The sequence below is a fragment of the Neophocaena asiaeorientalis genome, unplaced genomic scaffold (genome assembly GCF_003031525.2).
Source record: "Neophocaena asiaeorientalis asiaeorientalis breed wild unplaced genomic scaffold, Neophocaena_asiaeorientalis_V1.1 scaffold308, whole genome shotgun sequence".
NCBI lineage: Eukaryota > Metazoa > Chordata > Mammalia > Artiodactyla > Phocoenidae > Neophocaena > Neophocaena asiaeorientalis.
Genome location: NW_020172768.1, coordinates 2,427,138 through 2,451,029, shown reverse-complemented (window position 1 = coordinate 2,451,029; position 23,892 = coordinate 2,427,138). Strand labels below are relative to the sequence as shown.

The 23,892-nt window shown below is 39.4% G+C and overlaps 1 protein-coding gene across 1 annotated transcript; it reads right to left on the bottom strand.

Annotated features, from left to right (window-relative positions):
- Positions 1-14,647: 14,647 nt before the first annotated feature.
- On the bottom strand, positions 14,648-17,065 carry LOC112396810 (prostate and testis expressed protein 1). The gene is given in 4 exon segments (XM_024740709.1): positions 14,648-14,714; positions 14,716-14,779; positions 15,558-15,728; positions 16,981-17,065. Coding segments are annotated over 4 exon segments (387 nt in total).
- Between the last annotated feature and the right edge of the window lie 6,827 nt (positions 17,066-23,892).

Genomic DNA, 23,892 nt, shown 5'->3' with positions numbered 1-23,892 from the left:
GCCTTTTGAAAGGGGTTTACCAGGGGATCAGCTCCTGAATCTCTACTTCTGGGCCTCACATTCTAGGAGGGGTAGTAAGGTAGAGCAATAAGGGTGCAAATTCCACAACAAAAACTCAGAATATCACATATATCGTGTCAACTGTGATAGTCTTTAATAACATGAATATGAGATATATGTACAGAAATAATAATATATGGGGATATGGCAAAATATTCACATTGTTATTCTCAGATTCAGGGGCACAAAGAGAATTTTAATTACTTCTTAATAAGTTTGGTATAATTCCAAAATTTCTGTGACTTTTATTCTGAGAATAATGTTGTTCAAAGTTGCCTGAACAAGCACAGGGGAAAGACTTGGGTTGCATGAAGTTTGGGATTGAGGCCCAGATTTTAATTATGATGCAGGAGCATCTTCTCAGGGAGAATAAAAGGCTCTTTGCTTGGAGCGGTAAGCTTAATGCTCTTAGCTCAGACCCCCTGGGACTTCCATCCATATATTGCTGCCTGTGTCTCACAAGTTCCAAATGCAAGACGTACAAAGGTGGTCCCTATGTGAATTACTTCCCTGACAATGGCCTGTAAGTTTTAAATCCCAGTCAGCCTTGTGGGACCCCTAGTTTCAGTGGGAGTTTGCCCATGAATAATATTTTCTCTGCTAGCAAGAGAGATTCTTTTTTTTATACGGAGACAGTACTTTTTTTACCCCTTCTCCCTGTCTCCCACTGTCATCTGATGATTCAGGGTACACGTCACTCTAGAGCTCCAGCCCTGGGAACCCTTCTCCAGATTGTAGAGAGAAGGAGACAGCACAGTGGAGTGGAAAGATAACTGAATCAGACAGATGTGCGCCTGTTACCTGGGGAAAGATATTCCAACTCTAAGCGCTCCTGGTCATCAACTATAAGATGAGGTCAATTATTTCCAACCTATGAAGCTGTTCAGAAAATTCAAAAGGTGAAGTGTATCACATGCCCAAAGAATGTTGGACACCCCGTAGGTCTTAATATTTGTTCCTTCCCCTTTACCATTACCCACGTGTGAGTTTATTAAGCCCTAACAACTATATCAGCTGTACCTCTGAGAGTTCCTGTTTTCACCTATGCAGTCACAGAGGCACAGAGAAGTTCAGTAACTGATTTGAGGTCACACAGCAGGGAGGTAGCACACTTGGGCTTCCATCCCAGGTGTTCAGGGAGTATTGTCAGAATGAAGATTACGTGAGGGATCCTACTTGGGTAGAGCGCATGTCTGGCTCTGGGAATGAGCCCACTCAGGTAAAGAGACCCCACACTCCCTCCATCCCCAAGACAGGGGAGTCTGCCATCACCACTGCCTGTCTTCTCTGTCGTGACTACTAACTGCAAGGTGAAGGCCAGGAACTTCATCCTGCAAACTTGGAATTAGAGGCTGTCAGAACAGAGGCACCCTTCCCTTGTGCCTCTCAGGTGAGCCATACCAATCGTGCCACCCAGTTTTTCATCAGATATTTTTGATTCTCTGATATGTTCAAGGCACCATTCTAGGTGCTGAGAAGAAAGCAGCGCAACACAGGAAACCCTTGCGTTTGTGGAGCTTTCGTTCTTGTGAGGGGAGAGAGATAAAATAACCATAAATAAGGAAAAGCTATAGAATGACAAACTGGTTTAAGTACTCTGGAGAAAAAATCAAATAGGAAAGGGGCATGGGAAGTGTGGTAAGGGAGTTTTGTGTGTGCATATATATATCTGTATCCATATCTATATTTTATAGTACTGCACATTCCCTTTCTAGTGAGTAATCCAAATATTTCTTCCTCTTTCTCCCCATCACCCCCAGTGTACGTCTCTCCACTGTAATCACTTATGATCTTTGTCCACCTTGAAAAGTTTAACGAATAAAGCTGGAGGGAAGCTGAGGTCACTTTCCTTCCTGGGCTGTCCCATCCATCTCTCAGAGAGAGATGCTATACCAGGCAGTCAGACCGTATCTGGGGAATCGGCTCTGATCCCAGTGACTCACTTTGTGAGGATGTAGTGCCTCTGGAGGTCATGCTGAGGTGAATGTCCGGGAGGGTTGTGGTACCTTAAAGGGCCTGAGAAACTCACTCACAGATGCTCAGTGACCCCAGCTTTGTTACAGCTGAGTGGACATCATGTGGATGTGGACTTACACATGTTTTGTGTAGACCAACAAGCAGAAATACAACCCTGTGAAGAGGTACGAGGGAGAGAGATTCGACACCAACATTAATTAGTATCTCATGATAGAGCTAACAAAAATGACATGGGACATATGCCTGGCCTGAGTTCTAAGTAAGTGGAAACGAAGACAGGATGTACTGTCTCTTGGGAACGCTGTAGAGAGGATTCAGGTGATTTGACCTAAAATTTATGATTTTGTGATTCTGGTGGGATGCCTGAGGGCAGGTGATGGGGATAATAAAAGCTGGAGCCTCCCACTGGGACCTTCTCAGGAATGGGCCCCAGGATGTTCCAGTTGCTTCTGCTGGGCATATTCACAGTGCTCTTCATGAATGAGAGTAAGGCCTGGTGAGGGTGGCACTTGGGTGGGCAAATGGGTGGGCAGAGAATGTATGGGGAGGAAGACAGGGATTTGGTGACTTGACTCTTGGGACTGGTGTGAAGTGGTTCAAGGAGAATTTTTCTTCTTCTCTGTACAGGAGACAGAGTCCTGACATTGAAATGTACGGTGTAGTTCATTTTCAGTTCCTGGGTAAATAATGCCACAATGAGAGGGGACATTTTTTAGTTCTTTACACATCATCTCTCTACCCTCCCTGACTACCCACCACTCTCCTCACTCACTGTTCTAGTGTCTTCTTTCAGCCCCCAGCCTTGGGTGGGGGGCGCTCCTTAACTTCTTGAAGGGAGTAATGACCCCCTGACAGAAGCTGGGAGGGGTGTCAGCATCCTTCTTGTGAGTGTGACACCACCCGTGTATAAATGTTTACAGGTGGGGGCAGGCTTCTGGAGCAGAATCCCTCTCCCTAGAATTCTGCATCAAAGTTTTCCTCTCTTTCTTTAGTTTCTCGATTTTGCAATTATTGTAAAGATTTTAATGGAATGCAGTATCACACACCTGTGAAGCAGTGTTGGAAGTTTAATTTATTGCTGTATAGCAGGAGTTGTACCACAGACCACTTTTACTTTAGTGATCGTGTTACAGGTAAGCAGGGGTAGAAAGAGACAAAAAATATTAACAGCGGTGCCCACAGTCCCTGGACTCAAGATGTGGAGGGAAACTGGGACCAGGGGAGGGTGAGGAAAGTGGGATTCTCCATACACAGACCTGGGATGGAGGCTGCATGGGAGGCAGATGTCTTTTGCCTGGTCCTATTTAGAGAGACACAGATGAGATGCAGACACAGCCTTGGGGCTCATTCCTGTGTATAGAAAACTTTGAGGTTCTGGGGAGAAGTCATCGCTTAGAAGACGGTGAGAGTAAGCAAGGTGGTCACATATGCTTTCCTCTTTTGGGAGACATCTCTACCGTTACTCAGCACTATCTTGCAGGCCTTGTGAAGAGGGAGTGTTCCGAGTACTTCATGACTTAGTGAGAGAAACATATTGCTGTAAACATGACAACAGGTGTAATGGTGGAAGCTGTCTCCCAGAAAAGTCAAAGATATTTGGACTAGAAGGAAAGGAAAGTATATATGATACTGAACAGGTTAGCTACAAATAAAATGATTAACATTTTGAAACCATCTCTCCCAGTAATTTTTGCCCTTCCCTTACCCAATGGCAACATCATCTTACGTTTTCTTTTTAATAATGTTTTGTTTCTTTATTAAAAATGTATTGAGTAGTTTGAAAAGTGCTTGCTTTCTTCTCATTATATAACTTATAATATAGATTGAGCATCTTATCTATGTTTAGCAAATTGTCATACTCCTTTCTAAGTTTAAGTCAGCTTCCAAAATTTTATTCTTTGTGCTGTCAAATGTCATGAAACATCTCTGAGAATTCCTTCAATGTGAAGTTTTTCAACAGCATCACTTCCTTAGAGACACGTTCATCCTTTACAACTATTTTCCTCACTTAAAACTTTATATTCACCTTCACTAAGTTCTGCCTCCTGCATATCTAGAACTGTTTCTTGAATGGCAGCAGTGTCAGCACTCCCATGGTCATCTTTATCTTTTAACTCCATTTACATTCTATCCAAATCCTGCAGTCTGTGCACAGGACAGTCTCTTACTACTGTGCAAAACAAGGACTGCCTGTAATTCTTTGAATATGGGTGCAAATTTCACAGTTGCATCCTTATCTGCACTTGTAGCTGTACCAGGTATCTTAACATTAATCAATTCATGTTGACTTCTGAAACGATGAAACCAGCCTTTACTGGCAGTAAACAGATGTTCTTGTAACTACCATTTTCCTTCAGTGTAGCAACTAACTTCAATGCCAAACGGATTGGGATTTGTTTTTGATTGCAGTCCTCAATCCAAAGTAGAAGTAAATGCTCCACTTCAACCATGAGCAGCTTTCTGTTCCTACTGCAGTTTAAACTAAGAGATGTTGAAGCAGCTTTATCTTGTTTTTATATTCATTCAGTCTTTTAAAATATGTTTTGTCTTGTAGCTTCATGTAGGCCTAGGTCTCTTCCTATCTTTGCTTTGCTGTGGCTATTTTCAAATCTTCTAACCACATCTAATTTCATTTCCAGTGTTATCACTTTTCATTTTTTTCTTCTGTCATATTTGTTGACTAATTCCCTCTTTTGATTATCCATTTGTGTAAAATGTCACATGGGTTTATCACTGGGAGCCAAGGAGGCGACACAACTACATGCTTTACTATCTGTGTGTAACTAGTAGATGTTCAGTGACCAATCACCAAGACTTTGAAAGAAGTGATGTAACTGTTACTGTTCATGATGCACATCTTTTATTTGCATAATGATTTTGGAATAAAGAGCTAGTAGCAAAGTTTATGCAATAGTTCACAGTTAATATTGTTACAACTAAAAGTTCAGCCTCATTGTTGGGGGACAGGTGTTGTTTAACTACACTGTGAAAACTAATATTCGTGCATGTTGAAATGTTGCAAAGGACTACCTGTATCTTATATGAATCTTAGCTATATATTTATATACACATATATATTATTCTAGGGTTTGTAGTATTCCTCCTGATATGCAGGCTTATGATGGTTATTAGTTTCTACCATATTCTATTTCTATAAAGAAGAAAATATTTTAATATACAAATTAATTTTAAAATATTTTCAATTTATGTATGCTGGAATTTCCCCCAAATTGTATCGGGTTAGAATGAAAATTATACTTTAACATCTTTCAAAGTAGAAAATATGGTAGATTCTTCCATTCAGGGTTGTTTAATTAGTTTATATGAATAGAGTGGAGATACTAGCAGCAGGTTGCACGTGTGAAGTGATTCATGGGGGACTTACTGTGATGTGTGGTTAGTGTCTAGAATGGTCTCAAATGTCAAAACTAGAAACTAAGGGTAAGTGTCACATTAATAAAGAGATACAGCATGAGGAAGGTAACTGGTAGCAGGAAGAGTAGAAGGTACACATTGAGTGATACAGATGGAGACCGACTGTCACACATTTATAGCTAAGCTTGAAGTGAAGATTCCTAAAGCACTGTGGCAAAGCCCCTAGAGTTTCATCATATCCAGAAGACTCCAGGTCTGGTCTTCCTGAGCCTGTCCTGTATGTTTCCCATCTTGGATTTTCATGAGATTCTGACTCCCCTTTGCCCCATGTTACAACACCCCATCACCCCCTAATTTTCAACTCCATTCTTTATATTTTACAGAACAAACAACTGGGAAGTAGAGGGAACAGTGAGGGAGGCCAGACCCTGAGCAAGTGCAGTAGTTCTAGACTCAGGTCCAGAATTCTCTTCCAGCCAAAGATCCCTTGGTTGGTGGTGGACCTAAGCTGGCAAAACTGATCAAAGGAGACAAACCAACTGTATGGAGCTTTCAATCTGGAGGGTTATTAATATCAGGAAAAACAGGGTTTCTTTTGTATAAATGTGTGTAAAAATCATAGATTTCCAATAGAAATGTGTTCATTATTGAAAAATTGTCAGGAAATCACATCTCAAAACTTTGGATTGCAAATTTTATACAAGTTGCACTTGTATTGGAATCCAGGAACCTGGCTCTGAAACCTCAGTAGGCTCTTCCAATTTGACTTTATGTTTTAATGGACTGGGCTCTAAAACAATTGGTGAATGTTTCAAAACATGCCTTGTGAGTATTCAACACATGTATATGGATTTCTTGATTTATGCTGGTAAGGTGCTGCTAATGGTGACAAAGAGAAACTGGAAAAATGAAAAATTATTTTTACTCTTTCAGCCATTTGGATAATATATTTATTTGTAGTTCTATTGCGGATTCGCTGGGGCAGGGAAACCTGCCCATGGGCCCTCAGGCAGAGGTACCAGCCACCAGGAAGGATGTTATGAGCTGCAACTGGGAAGAGGCTGTGAGTCAGGAGGCTGAAGGTGTTTGCTGTGGAGTTCTTGGGTTGATTTTAAAGCTTTGCTTAGGACTGTCTAGGTAGGACTATGGTCTCTCAGTTGGGACAAGTTGGAGGCTAGCAGTATAGTTTATGAATCTCCACAATTTCCATTATAAAAAAGGCAGAACAAGTAGGATAGTAAAGAGAAAATGCCATATAAAAAATCAGGGTCTACTAGAATAGCCTAAGCCCTCAAAGATCTCAGAAATATAGAAGTACGCCATTAACATTCCTTCTGCAAAAATCGAGCTACATTCTGTGCAAGAAAGGAGCTGTAGGTAGAAATGAAATTGAACAGGGTGAAAAGACTAAGGAATAGGCAAAAGTTCAGTTATTGGTAGGAGAGGAAACAAGAGGTAGCAAGTCCTGGAAATTATTATGGAGGTTTCTTTACAAAAATAAAAACCAATTAACTACTTTGCTTTCAGTGCATTCAAGAGATCAAGCTAGGAAATCTCCCCGGTCCAGTTCCATCCCCAACATAAGAATGCTTCTGTACTGGAAAAATACCTTTAATTTAAATATGTATGACATAAAAAGACTGCAAATGAACCTCATATAATAATATGTAAGAAAAGTGAGTTGAATACCATATTAGGGAAAACAAAACAATACCGGAGGAACGTGTCTCTAAAATAGAAACTCAATGTGACATTTCAAAGTTAACCAAAAGAAAAGAAATGAGGGAAATAATAGAAACTATGAAAAAGCAGCATAAATCAAAATAAAAATAGGTTCAGAGCCTTCTTTAAATGTCAATGGACTAAACGCTCCAATCTAAAGATATAGAATGGCTGATTGGATGAAAACAAGCCTCAACAAATTTAAGAGGATGAAAATCATACCAAGCCTTTTTTCCAACCACAATGGTATGAAACAAAAAATCAGTTACAGAAAGAAAAAGGGGAAAACCACAAACACATGTATACTAAACAACATCCAACTAAAAAAACCAATGGGTCAATGATGAAATCAAAGAGGAAATCAGAAAATACCCTGAGACAAATGAAAATGGAAACACAATTTTCCAAGATCCATGGGATACAAAAAAAAAAAAAACCACTTTTTAGAGGGAAATTTATAGTGATACAGGCCATCCCAAATAAACAAGAAAAAACGAAAATAAGCAACCTAAACTACCAGCTAAAAGAAAAAGAAGAATAAACAAAGCCCAAATTGAGCAGAAGGAAATAATAAGATCAGAGAGGAAATGAATAAAATAGAGACCAAAAAGAAAAACCAATAGGAACCCCCCCCCAAAAAAAAGAAACAATAAAAAAAAAAAAATCAATGAAACCAAGTGCTGGTTTTTTGAAAAGATAAAAAGAATTGACAAACCTTTATCCAGGCTCACCAGGAATAAAAGAGAGAGGGCTCAAATGAACAAAATAAGAAATTAAAGAGGTGAAATAATAATCAATACTATAGAGATACAAAAAATCATAAGAGAATACTTTGAACAGTTATATGCCAACAAATTGGACAACCTAGAAAAAAATGGACACATTTCTAGAAACATACAACCTGCCATTACTGAATCAAGAAGAAGCAGGCAATTTGAAGAGGCAGATCACAAGAAGTGAAATTGAATTTATAATAATAATGATTAAAAAACCTCCCAGGAAATAAAAGTCCAGGACCAGGGGAAGTCTACCAAACATATAAAGACATACTTAGCCTTCTCAAACTATTCCCCAAAAAAGAAAAAAATGAAGAGGAGGGAACACTGCCAAATTCACTTTATGATACCACCAACATCCTGATAGCAAAACCAGGCAAAGACACTACGAAAAGGAAAATGTCAGGCCAATATATTTGGGGAATATAGATGCAAAAATTCTCAACAAAATATTAGCAAACCTAATCCAACAATATATAAAAAGGATCATACACTGTGACCAAGTTGGATTTATTCCAGGGTCACAAGGATGATTCAGCTTTCACAAATCAATCAATGTGATACACCACATTAACAAAAGGATGGATAAAAATCACACAATATCTCAATAGATGCAGAAAAAGATTTGACAAAATTCAGCATCCATTCATGAGAAAAGCTCTCATCAAAGTTGGTATAGAGAGACCATATCTCAACATAATAAAGGCCATTTATGACAAACCCACAGCCAACATCACATTCAAGTGAAATCTGGGACTTCCCACTAAATTCAGGAACAAGACAAGGTTGCCCACTCTCGCCACTTCCATTTAACAGAGTATTGGAAGTCCTAGCCTGAGCAATCAGACAAAAAAAAGAAAAATACCCAAATTGGAAGGGAAGTGTTAAAAGTGTCATTATTTGCAGATGACATGACAACTTCATATAGAGAGCCCTAAAGTCTCCACCCAAAAATAGTACTAATAAATGAATAGAACTAATAAATGAATTCAGCAAAGCTGCAGGATACAAGATTAATAAACAAAAATCTGTTTCATTTCTATACACTAACAATGAAGCATCAGAAAGAGAAAGTAAAAAGACAATTCCATTTAAAATCACACCAAAAATAATAAAATACCCAGGAATAAACTTAACCAAGGAGGTAAAAGACCTATACCCTGAAAACTACAAATCATTGATGAAGGAAATTGAAGATCATACAAATAAATGCAAAGATATCCCATGCTCTTGGAGTAGAAGAATCAATATTATTAAAATGACCATAGCAATCTACAGATTTAATGCAATCCCTATCAAAATACCCAGGACATTTTTTACAGAACTAGAACAAATAATCAAAAATTTATATAGAACAACAAGAGACCTTGAATTGCCAATGTGATTGTGAATAAAAAGAATAAAGCTGGAGTTATAATCCTCCCAGACTTCAGACTATACTACAAAGCTATAATATTCAAAACAATTGATACTGGCACAGAAACAGACACATAGATTAATGGAACAGAATAGAGAGCTCAGAAATAAACTTAGGCCCCTATGGTCAATTATCTACAACAAAGGAGGCAAGAATATACAATGGAGAAAAGACAGTCTCTTCAACAATGGTGCTGGGAAAACCGGACAGCCACATGTTAAACAATGAGATTAGAACATTCTCTCATGCCATATACAAAAATAAAATGGTTTAAAGACCTAAATGTAGGACATGAAACCATAAAGCTCCTAGAAGAGAACATAGGCAGAACACTTCTTAGTAGAAATTGTAGCAATAATTTTGGAACAGCCTCCTAAAGCAAGAAATAAAAGCAAAAATAAACAAATGGGACCAATTTAACCTAAAAGCTTTTTCATGGTAAAGTAAACCACTGACAAAGCGAAAAGACAATCTATGGATTGGGGGAAAATATTTGCAAAAGATGTGACTGACAATGGGTTAGTGTTCAACATATACAAACAGCTTGTACAACTCAATATCAAAAAACAAACAACCTGATTAAAAAATGGGCAGAAGACCTAAATAGTCCATTTTCCAAAGAAGACATACAAATGGCCAACAGACACTTGAAAAGATTCTCAACATTATTAATCTTCAGAGAATGCAAATTAAAACCACAATGAGTTATCACCCCACACATGTCAGAATGGCTATTGTCAAAAAGAACACAAATAACAAATGCTGGTGAGGTTGTAGAGAAAAGGGGACCCGCTGCTTCTGGGAGTGTAAATTGGTGCAGCCACTGTGGAAAATATTATGGAGGATTCTCAAAAAACTAAAAATAGAACTACCATATGACCCAGCAATTCTGCTCCTGTGTATATATCTGGAAAAAACAAAAACACTAATTTGTAAAGATACATGCACCCCAGTATTCATAGCAACATTATTTACAGTAGTCAAGATATGGAAGCAACCTAAGGGTCCATCAGCAGATGAATGGGTAAAGAAGGTTACTTAACCATAAAAAAGAATGAAATTTTACCATTTGCAGTAACATGGATGGACTTGGAGGGTATTATGCTAAGTGAATTAAGTCAGACAGAGAAAGGCAAATACTGTATGATATCACTTATATGAAGAATCTAAAAACTACAGCAAACTGGTAAATATAACAAAAATGATGCAGACTCACAGATATAGAGGACAATCTAGTGGTTACCAGTGGGAGGAGGGAAGGTTGGAAGGGCAATATAAGGGTAAGGGATTAAGATGTACAAACTATTATGTATAAAATACGCTACAAGGGTATATTGTACAACACAGGGAATATAGCCAATACTTTATAATACATATAAATGGAGTAGAACCTTTAAAAATTGTGAACCACTATATTGTACACCTGTAACTTATATAATACTGTACATCAACTATATCTCAATTTTTTAAAAGATATGAGGCAAAAGAAAAAGATAAATTGGAATATGTAAAAATTAAAAATTCTGTGCATCAAAGGACAGAATCAACAAAGTGAAAAGGCAACTCATGGAATGGCAAATTGTATACCTGAGAAGAGATCATATTCAGAATGTATTAAAAAAAAACTCCTATAACACAGCAACAAAAAAGACAGCCAGCTGATTAAATTGTGGACAAAAGGACATGAATTCCTCCAAAGAAGATACACAAATGGCCAATAAGCACATGGAAAGGTGCTCAACATCACTAATCATTAGGGAAACACAAATGAAAGCCACAATGAGGGCTTCCCTAGTGGCACAGTTTTTAAGAATCTGCCTGCCGATGCAGGGGACATGGGTTTGAGCCCTGCTCTGGAAAGATCCCACATGCCGCAGAGCAACTAAGCCCGTGCACCACAACTACTGAGCCTGCGCTCTAGAGCCCGCGAGCCACAACTACTGAGCCTGAGTGCCACAACTATTGAAGCCCACACGCCTAGAGCCTGTGCTCTGCAACAAGAGAAGCCACCGCAATGAGAAGTCTGCACACCGCAACGAGGAGTAGCCCCCGCTCGCTACAACTAGAGAAAAGCCCGCATGCAGCAACGAAGACCCAACGCAGCCAAAAATAAAAATAAATAAATAAATTTATATTAAAAAAAAACAACAATGAAATAACCCTTCACACCCATTAGGATGGCTACTAACATAAAAACAGAAAATGACAAGTGAAGGTAAGAATGTGGAGAAATTGGAGCTCTAGTACACTCTGGGTGGGAGTGTGAAATTACATAGCCACTGTGGAAAACAGTATGGCAGTTCCTCAAAAATTTAAACATAGAATTACTATATGGTCTAACAATTTCACTTCTGGATATATACCCTAAAGAACTGAAAGCAGGGACTTGAACAGATACTTGTACACCTGTGTTCATTGTAGTATTATTTGCAATAGCTAAAAGGTGGAAGTAACCTAAATGTCCATCAATGGATGATGAATGGATAAACAAAATGTGGTATATACCTACAATAGAATATTATCTGGCATTAAAAAAGGAGGGATGGGCTTCCCTGGTGGCGCAGTGGTTGAGAGTCCGCCTGCCGATGCAGGGAACACGGGTTCGTGCCCCGGATCCTGTGCTCTACAACGGGAGAGGCCACAACAGTGAGAGGCCCGTGTACCGCAAAAAAAAAAAAAAAAAAAAAAAAAGGAGGGAAATTCTGGCACATTCTACAGCATAGGTGAACTTTGAGGACATTATGCTAGTGAGATAGGTCAGTCACAAAAGGACAAACACTGGATGATTGCACTTCTATGAGGTGTCCAATATAGTCAAACTCAGAAACAGAAAGTAGAATGTGCTGCCAAGGGATGGGGAGTATTGTTTGATGGATACAGAGTTTCGGTTTTGTAGGATGAAAAAGATGGATGTAGGATCCATGTGGAGATGGATGGTGGTGATGGTTGTATAGCAACATGAAAGTACTTAATGCCACTGAACTGTATATTTAAAAATGATTAAAATGGTAACTTTTGTTTTATGTATGTTTTACCACAATAAACAACACAGTGACAATAGTAGCACAAGAAGCAGAAGTGAGTAAATGGAATCAAATTCTTACAGTGTTCTTGGGTTGCTAATAAGGTGGTAAATGTACTAACTTAAGGTAGACTGTAAAGAGTTAAGTATGCATAACTATTAAAAGAATTATTAAAGAATGTATAATTTAAAAGGTAATAGAGAAGATTAAATGACCAATACTAGATTAATCTTAAAGGGTCCAAGAAAGATAAGAATGAGAAAATATTCTATAGTTGCATAAAATTCAAAATATTCTTTGTCATAAAGCAGGTTCTGATAAATAAATACATTGAGAACATCCACAAAGTATCATTCCTATTCTTTTATCCATGGGGAGAAAGTTATAAAAAAATTTTTTATTATGTTTTTTCCCTTACCAAAAGATTCTTTTAAGAACCTTGACTTCAAAGATTTTTGCACTCGTCCATGAAACCGGCTATCTTAATTAACAATCTGCTATGCCAGAAATAAAACTTAGGCATGACTTCTTCTGAATTTATACATTGTTCTAAGTTTCTTTGTTAAGACTTTGGCATTTATTCTTTCTCCCTTTATGCTTTTCATGCTCTTTCTTACTGGAAGTGCTTAAAGATCTGTCATCTTTCATAGTCTTTAACTTATGTTTTACTATATATAACTTATGATTTACTATATTTAGCTTATGTTTTTCCTTATTTCTTAGGTCTGTACTCTGTAAGCCTTTCTATTCTATGGTCATCTTTTCTACATCTTCTTTCTTACTGTATTCTGGGAGAGTTGCTCATTCTGGTCTTCCAAGTGCCTAATTCTTTGCGCATCTTTTTCAAGAAATACGTATAATATTTCATCTATTGTGGGCTGTTTTTATTTGTTATATTTTATACCAAATATTCCCACCTGTTTATTTTTTATTATTTTGTTTCAACTTGCATGTTTAATTACCTCTTTATATTTTCATTCTTGCTTTAGACACCATGAGGACAGCGGTCAGGCTACGGTATCCTAAGGTCCAGCAGTGCCTTAAATACAGGACTTTTAAAATAAATATTTGTTGGCGAAATTAAAGAAGGGTTTGGAGACGAGAGAAAGAAGAAAACACAATATGGGTATGGAAGAAATGTAACTTTCTTTATGATATTTTTATAATATTAATTAATCACCCTTTTCAGGCCTCATCCTACCAGTTTGTTAGGAATCAGTAGTCAATCCTTATGAGCATACATTTTCCAACCCCTATTTTTTCCCAGGAAGGGAAGGAGCAGGGAAAAGAATTGACCTATCCTCTTTCTTTTCTGAAGCAACTTGGGTATTCAGTGAAAGCACTAGGTTCTGTAACAACCTGCAGGATGTATGTGCTAGAACTGTACAAGTGGAAGACCTGAGCGTGTGTGAGGAGGAGGTGGAGGGTGAGGAAAGGCATCTGGTCATGGGGACAGCTCTCCACAGAGGTTGCTGCTGAGATGTCTAGTGGACAGACCCACATGGCTTCTTCAGACCCCACAGATCTCAGCTTCCTCCATGCCATGCTGCAGGTATGGGAATATTTATGTGACTACTTCTGGTCTCATCTCCTTGGAAGCATACTACAGCTCTTCCCTGTCTAGGGGTTGATGCCTTCCTATGAGTTTGCCAGGGAAGCAGAGTGCAAATACTATCTCTAGAATTCCAGGCATGCCTTCTCCTTTTCTTCTCCAACCCCCAACTCCATAGAGAGTCTCATTCTACAAGGCAGAAAATCTTTTTCTCTTCATGGCTCTGGTACAAATTTCTTTCTATATTCTGCCCTGCTCCTCTCTCGGAGAATAGTATTCATGAACAAAATTTATGAAGACTTAAGTCATCTCTTTTCACGTTGCCCCCTCCCTCCCCATGAGGTCAGAGTTATACGCTTTAATTGGAGTGAGATAAGAAGAACAATACCAAGAGAAAAAAATGAAAATATTCTGTCACAGAAGGAAGGGAAGGATCAGGGAAAAGAACTGACCTATCTTCTTCCTTTTCTGAAGCAACTTGGGTATTCAGTGAAAACACTAGGTTCTGTAACAGCCTGCAGGATGTGTTGATCTTGTATTCAAGGTGTTCCCTACCCCTCACCCTGCCAGGGGCCAAGACAGAGAATCTATTGATAGAAAAAGAGAGGGCTTTTTCTTCCATATGCAGAAGGCAGAGCCATATGTTTGCAATCTGAAATGTGTGTTTTTAGAAAATCATCGTGAAGAGGTGGCACCAACAATGTCACCCACCCAGAGACTGGAGCCAGAAAAGGACCAGTCATTTCTAGAGGTCTTCGTTGCACAAGCCACGTCTTCTGCAGCGCCTGAAGTTTGCCAGATAGACACTCCATTATATTGTTCACATCAGCACAGTTCTTTAGGCGGCCCCTAAAGGTTAACCAGGGTGTACCATCATCTGCAGAAGGAGGAGAAACAGGTCAGCAAAGAGGTTTCTGGAAAAGCAAACAAACAAAAAAACACCTTCTTTCCAGCCTGCACCAGCATACAAAAACAACCTTGTGTAGTTCAAGGCTCGGTTATTCAAATGTGAAGAATCAGAAGATGTTGGAATTTGGGGGTTTCCCAAAAGAAAAGCAATAGCAGAGTAGTTAAAAAAAAATTCCTGGATATGGGGATGTAATGACAGCAGCAATTCAAGGATTGCCCAAGTTGGATGTCTCCACTGGGAATGGTAACCCTGGTTTAAGTAAGGGTTAGAAATACTAAGGAATCGCTCAGCACAAAGGCTAGGAAAACTGAGAAATCATGATGTTTAGTCTTACCCATGAAGGGCCATTTAGTCAATATTTATTGCTAACACTGGCCCCTCTATTTTCACAGTTTAAAACCACCCACAAGGAGGTCCAGGCAGGGACAAAGACAAAGAACTGACCTCCTCACTCCAACATCCAGCTGTTCTCCACTGGCCGTATTGTGCCTCTCCTTTCCCCTCAGGTAAGTCTCCTCTGTTTTCTTCAGGCTTCTCAAAATACTGATTCCATAGCTACAGACCCCCACCCCTTAGAGACTACCTCTATCTGTTTTTCATTATGGCATGCGATGGGGTAGAGATAGTCAGTCATCCCAGAGTTGAGACTGCCTGAGCTAAAGTAAGGTCCCACCTTTCTACTATGACTAATGTATCCCTGTCTGCTTCCTCTGCCCCTTCCTCCTTCCCCAAACCCACAACTTACTTCTGAAAATCCTCCCAGTTGTGCAAGCCTCTTCCATTGTTGCAGTACATATCCCTCTGCCTCTGGAACACTTCTCACCTGGAAACTGGAGGTGGAACATCCTACACTGAATAATTTCTATAATTTGGGCCAGAGAGTAGGGAAGTCGAAGTGAGAGAGGGTCTCACACTGCTATGAAAGGACCCACCTCCCCTTTCAAATTTGAAGTCTACTGGGAGCCCCGAGGGCTTTGTCAGAGATTCATTAAACATGGGAATCTACCTCTATTAAAATAGGCTAAGTCAAAAGAGGGGCTAAAGTTTATGGTCTCAGAAGTTTTAGCCTGTAAAACAGGTGGAGGGTTAAGGAAAAGGGGAACAAAATCAAAACTGAGATAATCAGGTCCTGTCCTCTTCATACTCACCAGGAATATGGTATTCACCAACAAATAGTTCATGGACTGTGCTGGCAAAGAGAAATAAAACATATCTGCAATTTTCTCTAAGATTTACCCTTGCCTAGGGTCACTGTAAGCCTTGTAACACATGAGGCCCATCCTGCTCTCTTAACCTGGAGCCACTCTAGGCTCTTATGTCCCTCCAAAGCCTAGTCCCCCGTCTCGTGGCATATCTGCACCTCTCCCTCTTTTCAATTCTCTTCACCTCTAGAGGGCCTCTCAGCCTCCCCTGCCCATCTCTTAGGATACAGCACAGACTCAAAGGAAAAAGATAAATGCACATTTTTTGTGTGTGTGCCTCATTCCCTTCTTTTTAATTGACCTATGTGACTTTCTTACCTACATGTGCCTGGAAGCTGACAAGGGGGAAAGCATCTGAAATCCATGAAATTGCTACGCTTTGGATTTAGCCAGCTAGTGCCTTAAAAATCAACATTCCACTTCCCCCTTTCCCTTCTTCTTGCTTTTTAATACACTCATCCTTAGCCTTGTCAACTGCTGCTCATGTTTTTTCATCAAACTTAAAATCAGCTCCCATCCCAGCCCGATCCTGCTGGAAGAAGTTGTTGAGTGTTGAAATTCAAGGTCTATCTCTGGATTCCTTTCAACCCTCAGTGCTCAGCCTGCCCCTTTCATCTCCTCCCTCCCCCCAAATTCCCCATCCCACACCACTGATCCATTTCTACTCACTTCCATGTTCTTTGTCTGCAAATGACCCGTACAGTACTGTTGGAAAAAAAAAAAAACACACTCTCTGAAGACCTCATTTTAAAAACCTCCTCACAGCTTCTGTGAAAATCTTTGCAATTCCTTTATAATCTACCTGTTTCCTTCTGCAAGGGCAGACTAAGACTTTGGTGAATGTCCCAGGGACATGATGTGTTGTGGACAAAAGTCATGGCATCAGAATGACAGCTTCTGTTACCATATGGCTCTCATAAGAGAACTTCTGTCATGTGAACCCCGACCCATTCCAGGATCCTGGACACGTCTCTCCAAATGTCAACCCTAGGGACTCACCTCTAAAGCAGCAGAGGAGGATGGGGAGTCCTAGCAGGAGGGAGTTGTCCATTTTGGAGGGAGAAAACAGCAGGTTAGAGCAGGAAGCTGCAAGGTGCCTGTTTATATATCTACCAGGTTGGGCTTCCCCAGGAAGGGCTAGGGGTGGGGACATTGCGGAAGTTCTTCAAAGGCATTTCCTGCTCCTAGGGAAACCAGGGACTCTAAAATTTTTTCTTTTTGGCAAATTGTGGGGAAGAGGGACTGCCTGGGTAAGTCCTGGACCCAATTTACTTCAGTCCTAGTATTCAGGATTTTTGATGCCATGTTCTGTGGTCTTTTCATTATACCACACTGTGGGAGAATACAAGGATAAATCCAGGCTAGGTGGGTTGGATTCAGAGCCATTTACACTGAGATGCTCATTCAAGCTGAGAGAATATATGAGTGTAAATAATTGGAATGCAGGAAGTCCAAAAGAGGGCTAAGCACAGAGCCTTTAAAACTCAGTACTATAGGGAATGGAGAAGAGAGGTGGAGAGGTTAGATTCAGACGCATTGACAGAGGATACTCATGAAGGAAGTAGTTTCCCACTGTCAATCATCCTGGAACAAATTAAACCCTGGGGTAGAAAATGAGAGCTGAGGAGGAAACTGCTTCCCATACTTGGAGTTCCCGGTGGTTGAGACTTAGACTTTTACTAAGAGAGAGGTTTGAGATTACTTCACCTGGAGGGAGGTAAGCTGGTCCTTCCCACTTGATGTCGAGCCAGGAATTGTGGGGGGGCGGGGGTGTTACCTCAACTCTGAGAGTGACTAGGTAATCAATTAGTGTGGTGATTGAATGTAAAATTCCTGTAGAGGGGATTGAGCCTGTGGATTCTAAGAACAGCCATATTTAGGATCTCATTCTAAGTTTTCTGTTAGTTTCCTTCAGTTATTCCTATACCTTCCAAAAATTGTGATGGGAGTTGCAGCTTAGTGTCTGCTGTCATTGCAAGGAGTTGAAGGAAGGGTCTGTGCCCATGCTTAGGGCAAAGAAATACAGGGGAAAGAAACAGCAACCTGAAGGAAGCAGACTGCAATAGAGCACACTATAGGTCTACAGAAAAGTGGGGTAGTAGTCTAAGACAGATGTTGGCTGAAGAGGCAGGGACAGCAAGAGTGACATATGGAAGAGATGCTCTCCAGAATATACTGGGGGTTGTTACTACACGCCCAAAGAGCAAATGGACATTTCCATACAGGGAGGAAGGAGGAAGAGGATATAACTAGTTAACTGCTTACCTGTGGCACCTAGGACTCTGGTGAAGCTTTGAAATAATACCATGAAGTAATCATGTATTACTCTCTAACACACACACACACACACACACACACACACACACACACTCACTCTACATCACTTGTTTTTGTGTTCTGCTTATTCACTAGAAGATCTGTCCCTTTCCATCCTCTCAATGCCCTGAAATTTAGCATCTTCTCTTACACTTTTATATTTCTTTCTTCGACTTTTTGAGATCTCCCCTCCTTGCCTTCTAGGAATTCCGTAGTTAATTCTTTGACTAATGGTGGCACACACGAAAGAAGGGAAGGTTTTCTTCCTCTGCCCCACAAGAAACTGTCTCCTCACTTAATTACACTCCGATGATATTATTTTACCACTTCCCCTAAAGCAGGAATTTCCCCCTCTCAGCTTTACTGATCCATCTGAATTCCTTGCTTATATTTGAACCCTATTTTATTGACTTACTTTTCTCCTAAAATCTCCTCAAATTCACACTCCCAGTCTTAGTATCCCATAATACCTGATTTTCTTACTGGGCCACATTCGATACCTTTTCTCAGTGCTCCTAATCCTTTTTTCCTATCCTCTTAGGGTACCCCAAAATAATTATTCTTATGTCATAAATTACAGACCCATGACTTAAAAGTGTTCAGGAATGCATTCCTTTTGCCTATTGCCCCAAACCTCATGTGGAGTCTGTATGACCCCTTTACTCATGCTACCCTTCTCTCCATCACAGGGTTCTGGAGGTCCAGTTAGTCCAGAAGAGTAGCCCTGGATTTTCCTCAGCTCTGCGAGTGACTAGGTGAGTACTCAATTACATCTTTATGTATATGATTAGAAGATGTTTAGATTATGCACTAGGATTTTTGGTTTGCACCTCCACCGTTACCATGCAAAACAATAAATTGATGTTTCTTGAATGGAAATCCACTTTCCAATCGGTTACCATTATTTTCAAAAGACATAGATCTACTCTCCATGGTGAATACAGTGAAAATATCCTGAAATTCATTGGTCATAGAGGTATTTTCACACAGTGACATTTTTGGATAGGTTAATGGAGCTGGTGGTGAGTGCCAAGATTTGATTTGAGGAAAGAGATCTCACCTTAGGCAGATGCCACATGTGATGAGGAAGGTCAACAAGATTAAGAACCACAGTTACTGTTCCAAGGCAGCTCAATGACCTTAAGCTCCTGGGGTTTTTCCAGTACCCATAGGATTTATACCAGTGATCTGGCAGGAAAAGAACAATTTCTTCTAGATCAGGTTTGAAGGAACAGTCAGATCAGAAAATCTTGTCTCTTTTTCCTCAAGCAAGGGAGGAGCTCAGTTCTGGGTGACTGAGACTACATGAAACCAGAGAAGTTCTACCCTCTTGAGGGATGTGAAAATGGAAATTTCAGACAATATGTGCAGATCCAAGAAAGAACATGAAAGAAGTGTCTCTGAGGAGACCTTCTGTGCGTATTCTTTTCTACCATGAGACTCAGCATCCCCGAGGATTGTCTGGGAGTCTCAGAATTGTTCAATACATCCACAGTTCCCTAGATAGTTCGTTCCTAGAGTGCTGGGGGCTGGAGAAGGTAACGTGGATGTTAAAGTAACTAGGGAGGCAGTCAACAATGAAGAATAATCTACCCATTGTTCCTGTATAGCTTACAGTTCAAATAAAATGTTCTGCATTTTCAGTGTGCTGTTTCAACGACTCTACTATCACCAGGAGAGCTCTATTTATTTATTTATTGAATTTTATTTTTTTTTTACAGGTTCTTATTAGTTATCCATTTTGTACATATTAGTGTATATATGTCAGTCCCAATCTCCCAATTCATCACACCACCACCACCCCTGCTGCTTTCCCCACTTGTTTGTAGATTTTCTGATGATGCCCATTCTAACTGGTGTGAGGTGATACCTCATTGTAGTTTTGATTTGCATTTCTCTAATAATTAGTGATGTTGAGCAGCTTTTCATGGGCTTCTTGACCATCTGTATATCTTCTTTGGAGAAATGTCTATTTAGGTCTTCTGCCCATTTTTTGATTGGGTTGTTTGTTTTTCTAATATTGAGCTGCATGAGCTGTTTATATATTTTGCAGATGAATCCTTTGTCCATTGATTCGTGTGCAAATATTTTCTCCCATTCCGAGGGTTGTCTTTTCAGCTTGTTTCCTTTGCTTTGCAAAAGCTTTTAAGTTTCATTAGGTCCCATTTGTTTAGTTTTGTTTTTATTTCCATTACTCTAGGAGGTGGATCAAAACAGATCTTGCTGTGACTTATGTCAAAGAGTGTTCTTCCTATGTTTTCCTCTAAGAGTTTTATAGTGTCTGGTCTTACCTTTAGGTCTCTAACCATTTTGAGTTTATTTTTGTGTATGGTGTTAGGGAGTGTTTTAATTTCATTCTTTTACATGTAGCTGTCCAGTTTTCCCAGCACCACTTATTGAAGAGATTGTCTTTTCTGCATTGTATGTCCTTGCCTCTGTTATCATAGATTAGTTGACCATAGGTGCATGGGTTTATCCCTGGGCTTTCTATCCTGTTCCATTGATCTATATTTCTGTTTTTGTGCCAGTACCATATTGTCTTGATTACTGTAGCTTTGTAGTATAGTCTGAAGTCAGGGAGTCTGATTCCTCCAGCTCTGATTTTTTCCCTCAAGACTGCTTTGGCTATTTGGGGTATTTTGTGTCTCCATACAAATTTTAAGATTTTTTGTTCTAGTTCTGTAAAAAATGCCATTGGTACTTTGATAGGGATTGCATTGAATCTGTAGATTGCTTTGGTTAGTATAGTCATTTTCACAATGTTGATTCTTCCAATCCAAGAACATGGTATATCTCTCCATCTGTTGGTATCATCTTTAATTTCTTTCAGCAGTGTCATAGTTTTCTGCATACAGGTCTTTTTTCTCCCTAGGTAGGTTTAATCCTAGGTTATTTTATTCTTTTTGTTGCAGTGGTAAATGGGAGTGTTTCCTTAATTTCTCTTTCAGATTTTTCATCATTAGTGTATAGCAATGCAAGAGATTACTGTGTATTAATTTTGTATCCTGCAACTTTACCAAATTCATTGATTAGCTCTAGTAGTTTTCTGGTGGCATCTTTAGGATTCTCTATTTATAGTATCATGTCATCTGCAAACAGTGACAGTGTTACTTCTTCTTTTCCAGTTTGTATTCTTTTTATTTCGTTTTCTTCTCTGATTGCCATGGCTAGGACTTCCACAACTATGCTGAATAATAGTGGTGAAAGTGGACATCCTTCTCTTGTTACTGATCTTAGAGGAAATGCTTTCAGTTTTTCACCATTGAGAATGATGTTTGCTGTGCCTTTGTCATATATGGCCTTTATTATGTTGAAGTAGGTTCCCTCCATGCCCACTCTCTGGAGGGTTTTTATCATATTTTATTTGAGATTTTTCTTGTTTCTTGAGGTAGGCTTGTATTGCTATAAACTTCCCTCTTAGAACTGCTTTTGCTGCAACCCATAGGTTTTGGATTGTCGTGTTCTCATTGTCATTTGTCTCTAGGTATTTTTTGATGTCCTCTGTGGTTTCTTCAGTGATCTCTTGGTTATTTAGTAACGTATTGTTTAGCCTCCATGTGTTTGTGTTTTTTACATTTTTTTCCTGGTAATTAATTTCTAACCTCATAGCATTGTGGTCAGAAAAGATGCTTGATATGATTTCAATTTTCTTAAATTTACTGAGGCTTGATTTGTGACCCAAGATGTGATCTGTCCTGGAGAATGTTCTGTGTGCACTTGAGAAGAAAGTGTAATCTGCTGTTTTTGAATGGAATGTCTTATCCATATCAGTCAAACCTATCTGGTCTGTTGTGTCATTTAAAGCTTGCGTTTCTTTATTAATTTTCTGTTTGGATGATGTGTCCATTGGTGTAAGTGAGGTGTTAAAGTGCTCCACTATTATTGTGTTACTATCAATTTCTTCTTTTATAGCTGTTAGCAGTTGCCTTATGTATTGAGGTGCACCTATGTTGGGTGCATATATATTTATAATTATTATATCTTCTTCTTGGATTGATCCCTTGATTGTTATGTAGTGTCGCTCCTTGTTTCTTGTAACGTTCTTTATTTTAACATCTATTTTATCTGCTATGAGTATTTTATCTGCTATGCGTATGGAATATCTTTTTCCATCCCCTCACTCCCAGTCTGTGTGTATCCCTAGGTCTGAAGTGGGTCTCTTGTAGACAGCATATATATGGATCTTGTTTTTGTATCCATTCAGCAAGCCTGTGTCTTTTGGTTGGAGCAATTAATCCATTCACGTTTAAGGTAATTGTTGATATGTATGTTCCTGTGACCATTTTCTTAATTGTTTTGGGTTTGTTTTCGTAGTTCCTTTTCTTCTCTTGTGTTTTGCACTTAGAGAAGTTCCTTTAGCATTCGTTGTAGAGCTGGTATGGTGGTGCTGAATTCTCTCAGCTTTTGCTTATCTGTAAAGCTTTTGATTTCTCCGTCAAATGTGAATGAGATCCTTGCTGGGCAGAGTAATCTTGGTTTTATGTTTTTCCCTTTCATCACTTTAAATATATCATGCCAGTCCCTTCTGACTTGTAGAGTTTCTGCCGAGAAATCAGCTGTTAACCTTATGGAAGTTCCCTTGTATGTTATTTGTCATTTTTCCCTTGCTGCTTTCAATAATTTTTCTTTGTCTTTAATTTTTGTCAATTTGATTACTATGTGTCTTGGCGTGTTTCTCCTTGGGTTTATCCTGTATGGGACTCTCTGCACTTCCTGGACTTGGGTGGCTATTTCCTTTCCCATGATAGGGAAATTTGCGACTATAGTCTCTTCAAATATTTTCTTGGGTCCTTTCTCTCTCTCTTCTCCTTCTGGGACCCCTATAATGTGAATGTTGTTGCATTTAATGTTGTCCCAGAGGTCTCTTAGGCTGTCTTCATTTCTTTTCATTCTTTTTTCTTTATTCTGTTCCGCAGCAGTGAATTCCACCATTCTGTCTTCCAGGTCACTTATCCGTTCTTCTGCCTCAGTTATTCTGCTATTGATTCCGTATAGTGTATTTTTCCATTCCATTATTGTATTGTTCCTCTCTGTTTGTTCTTTACTTCTTCTAAGTCTCTGTTAAACATTTCTTGCATCTTCTCGATCTTTGCCTCCATTCTTTTTCTGAGGTCCTGGATCATCTTCACTAACATTTTTCTGAATTCTTTTTCTGAAAGGTTGCCTATCTTCACTTCATTTAGTTGTTTTTCTGGGGTTTTATCTTGTTCCTTCATCTGGTACCTAGCCCTCTGCCTTTTCATCTTGCCTATCTTTCTGTGAATGTGAGAATGTTTTCTAAGGGTGACCTCAGCTAAGGAGAAATAAGGGATTCCTCTTCTACTTTCCAAGGTAAATTCACCAGTCATGAAAGTCATGCTCAGAGACCAGCAGTCCCATGGTAGCATATAACCTTCTGTTTTGCTGAGTTTACTACTTACATTGAGACTATCCCTGACCAGTTTACTGAAGTACATTCCCCCTTCTTATTTCCTCTCTCTCTCTCTCTCTCTTTCTCTGTCTCTGTCTCTCTCGCTCTGTGTGTGTGTTGGGGGGGGGGGAAGGAAGCTGGGGAAAATTTTT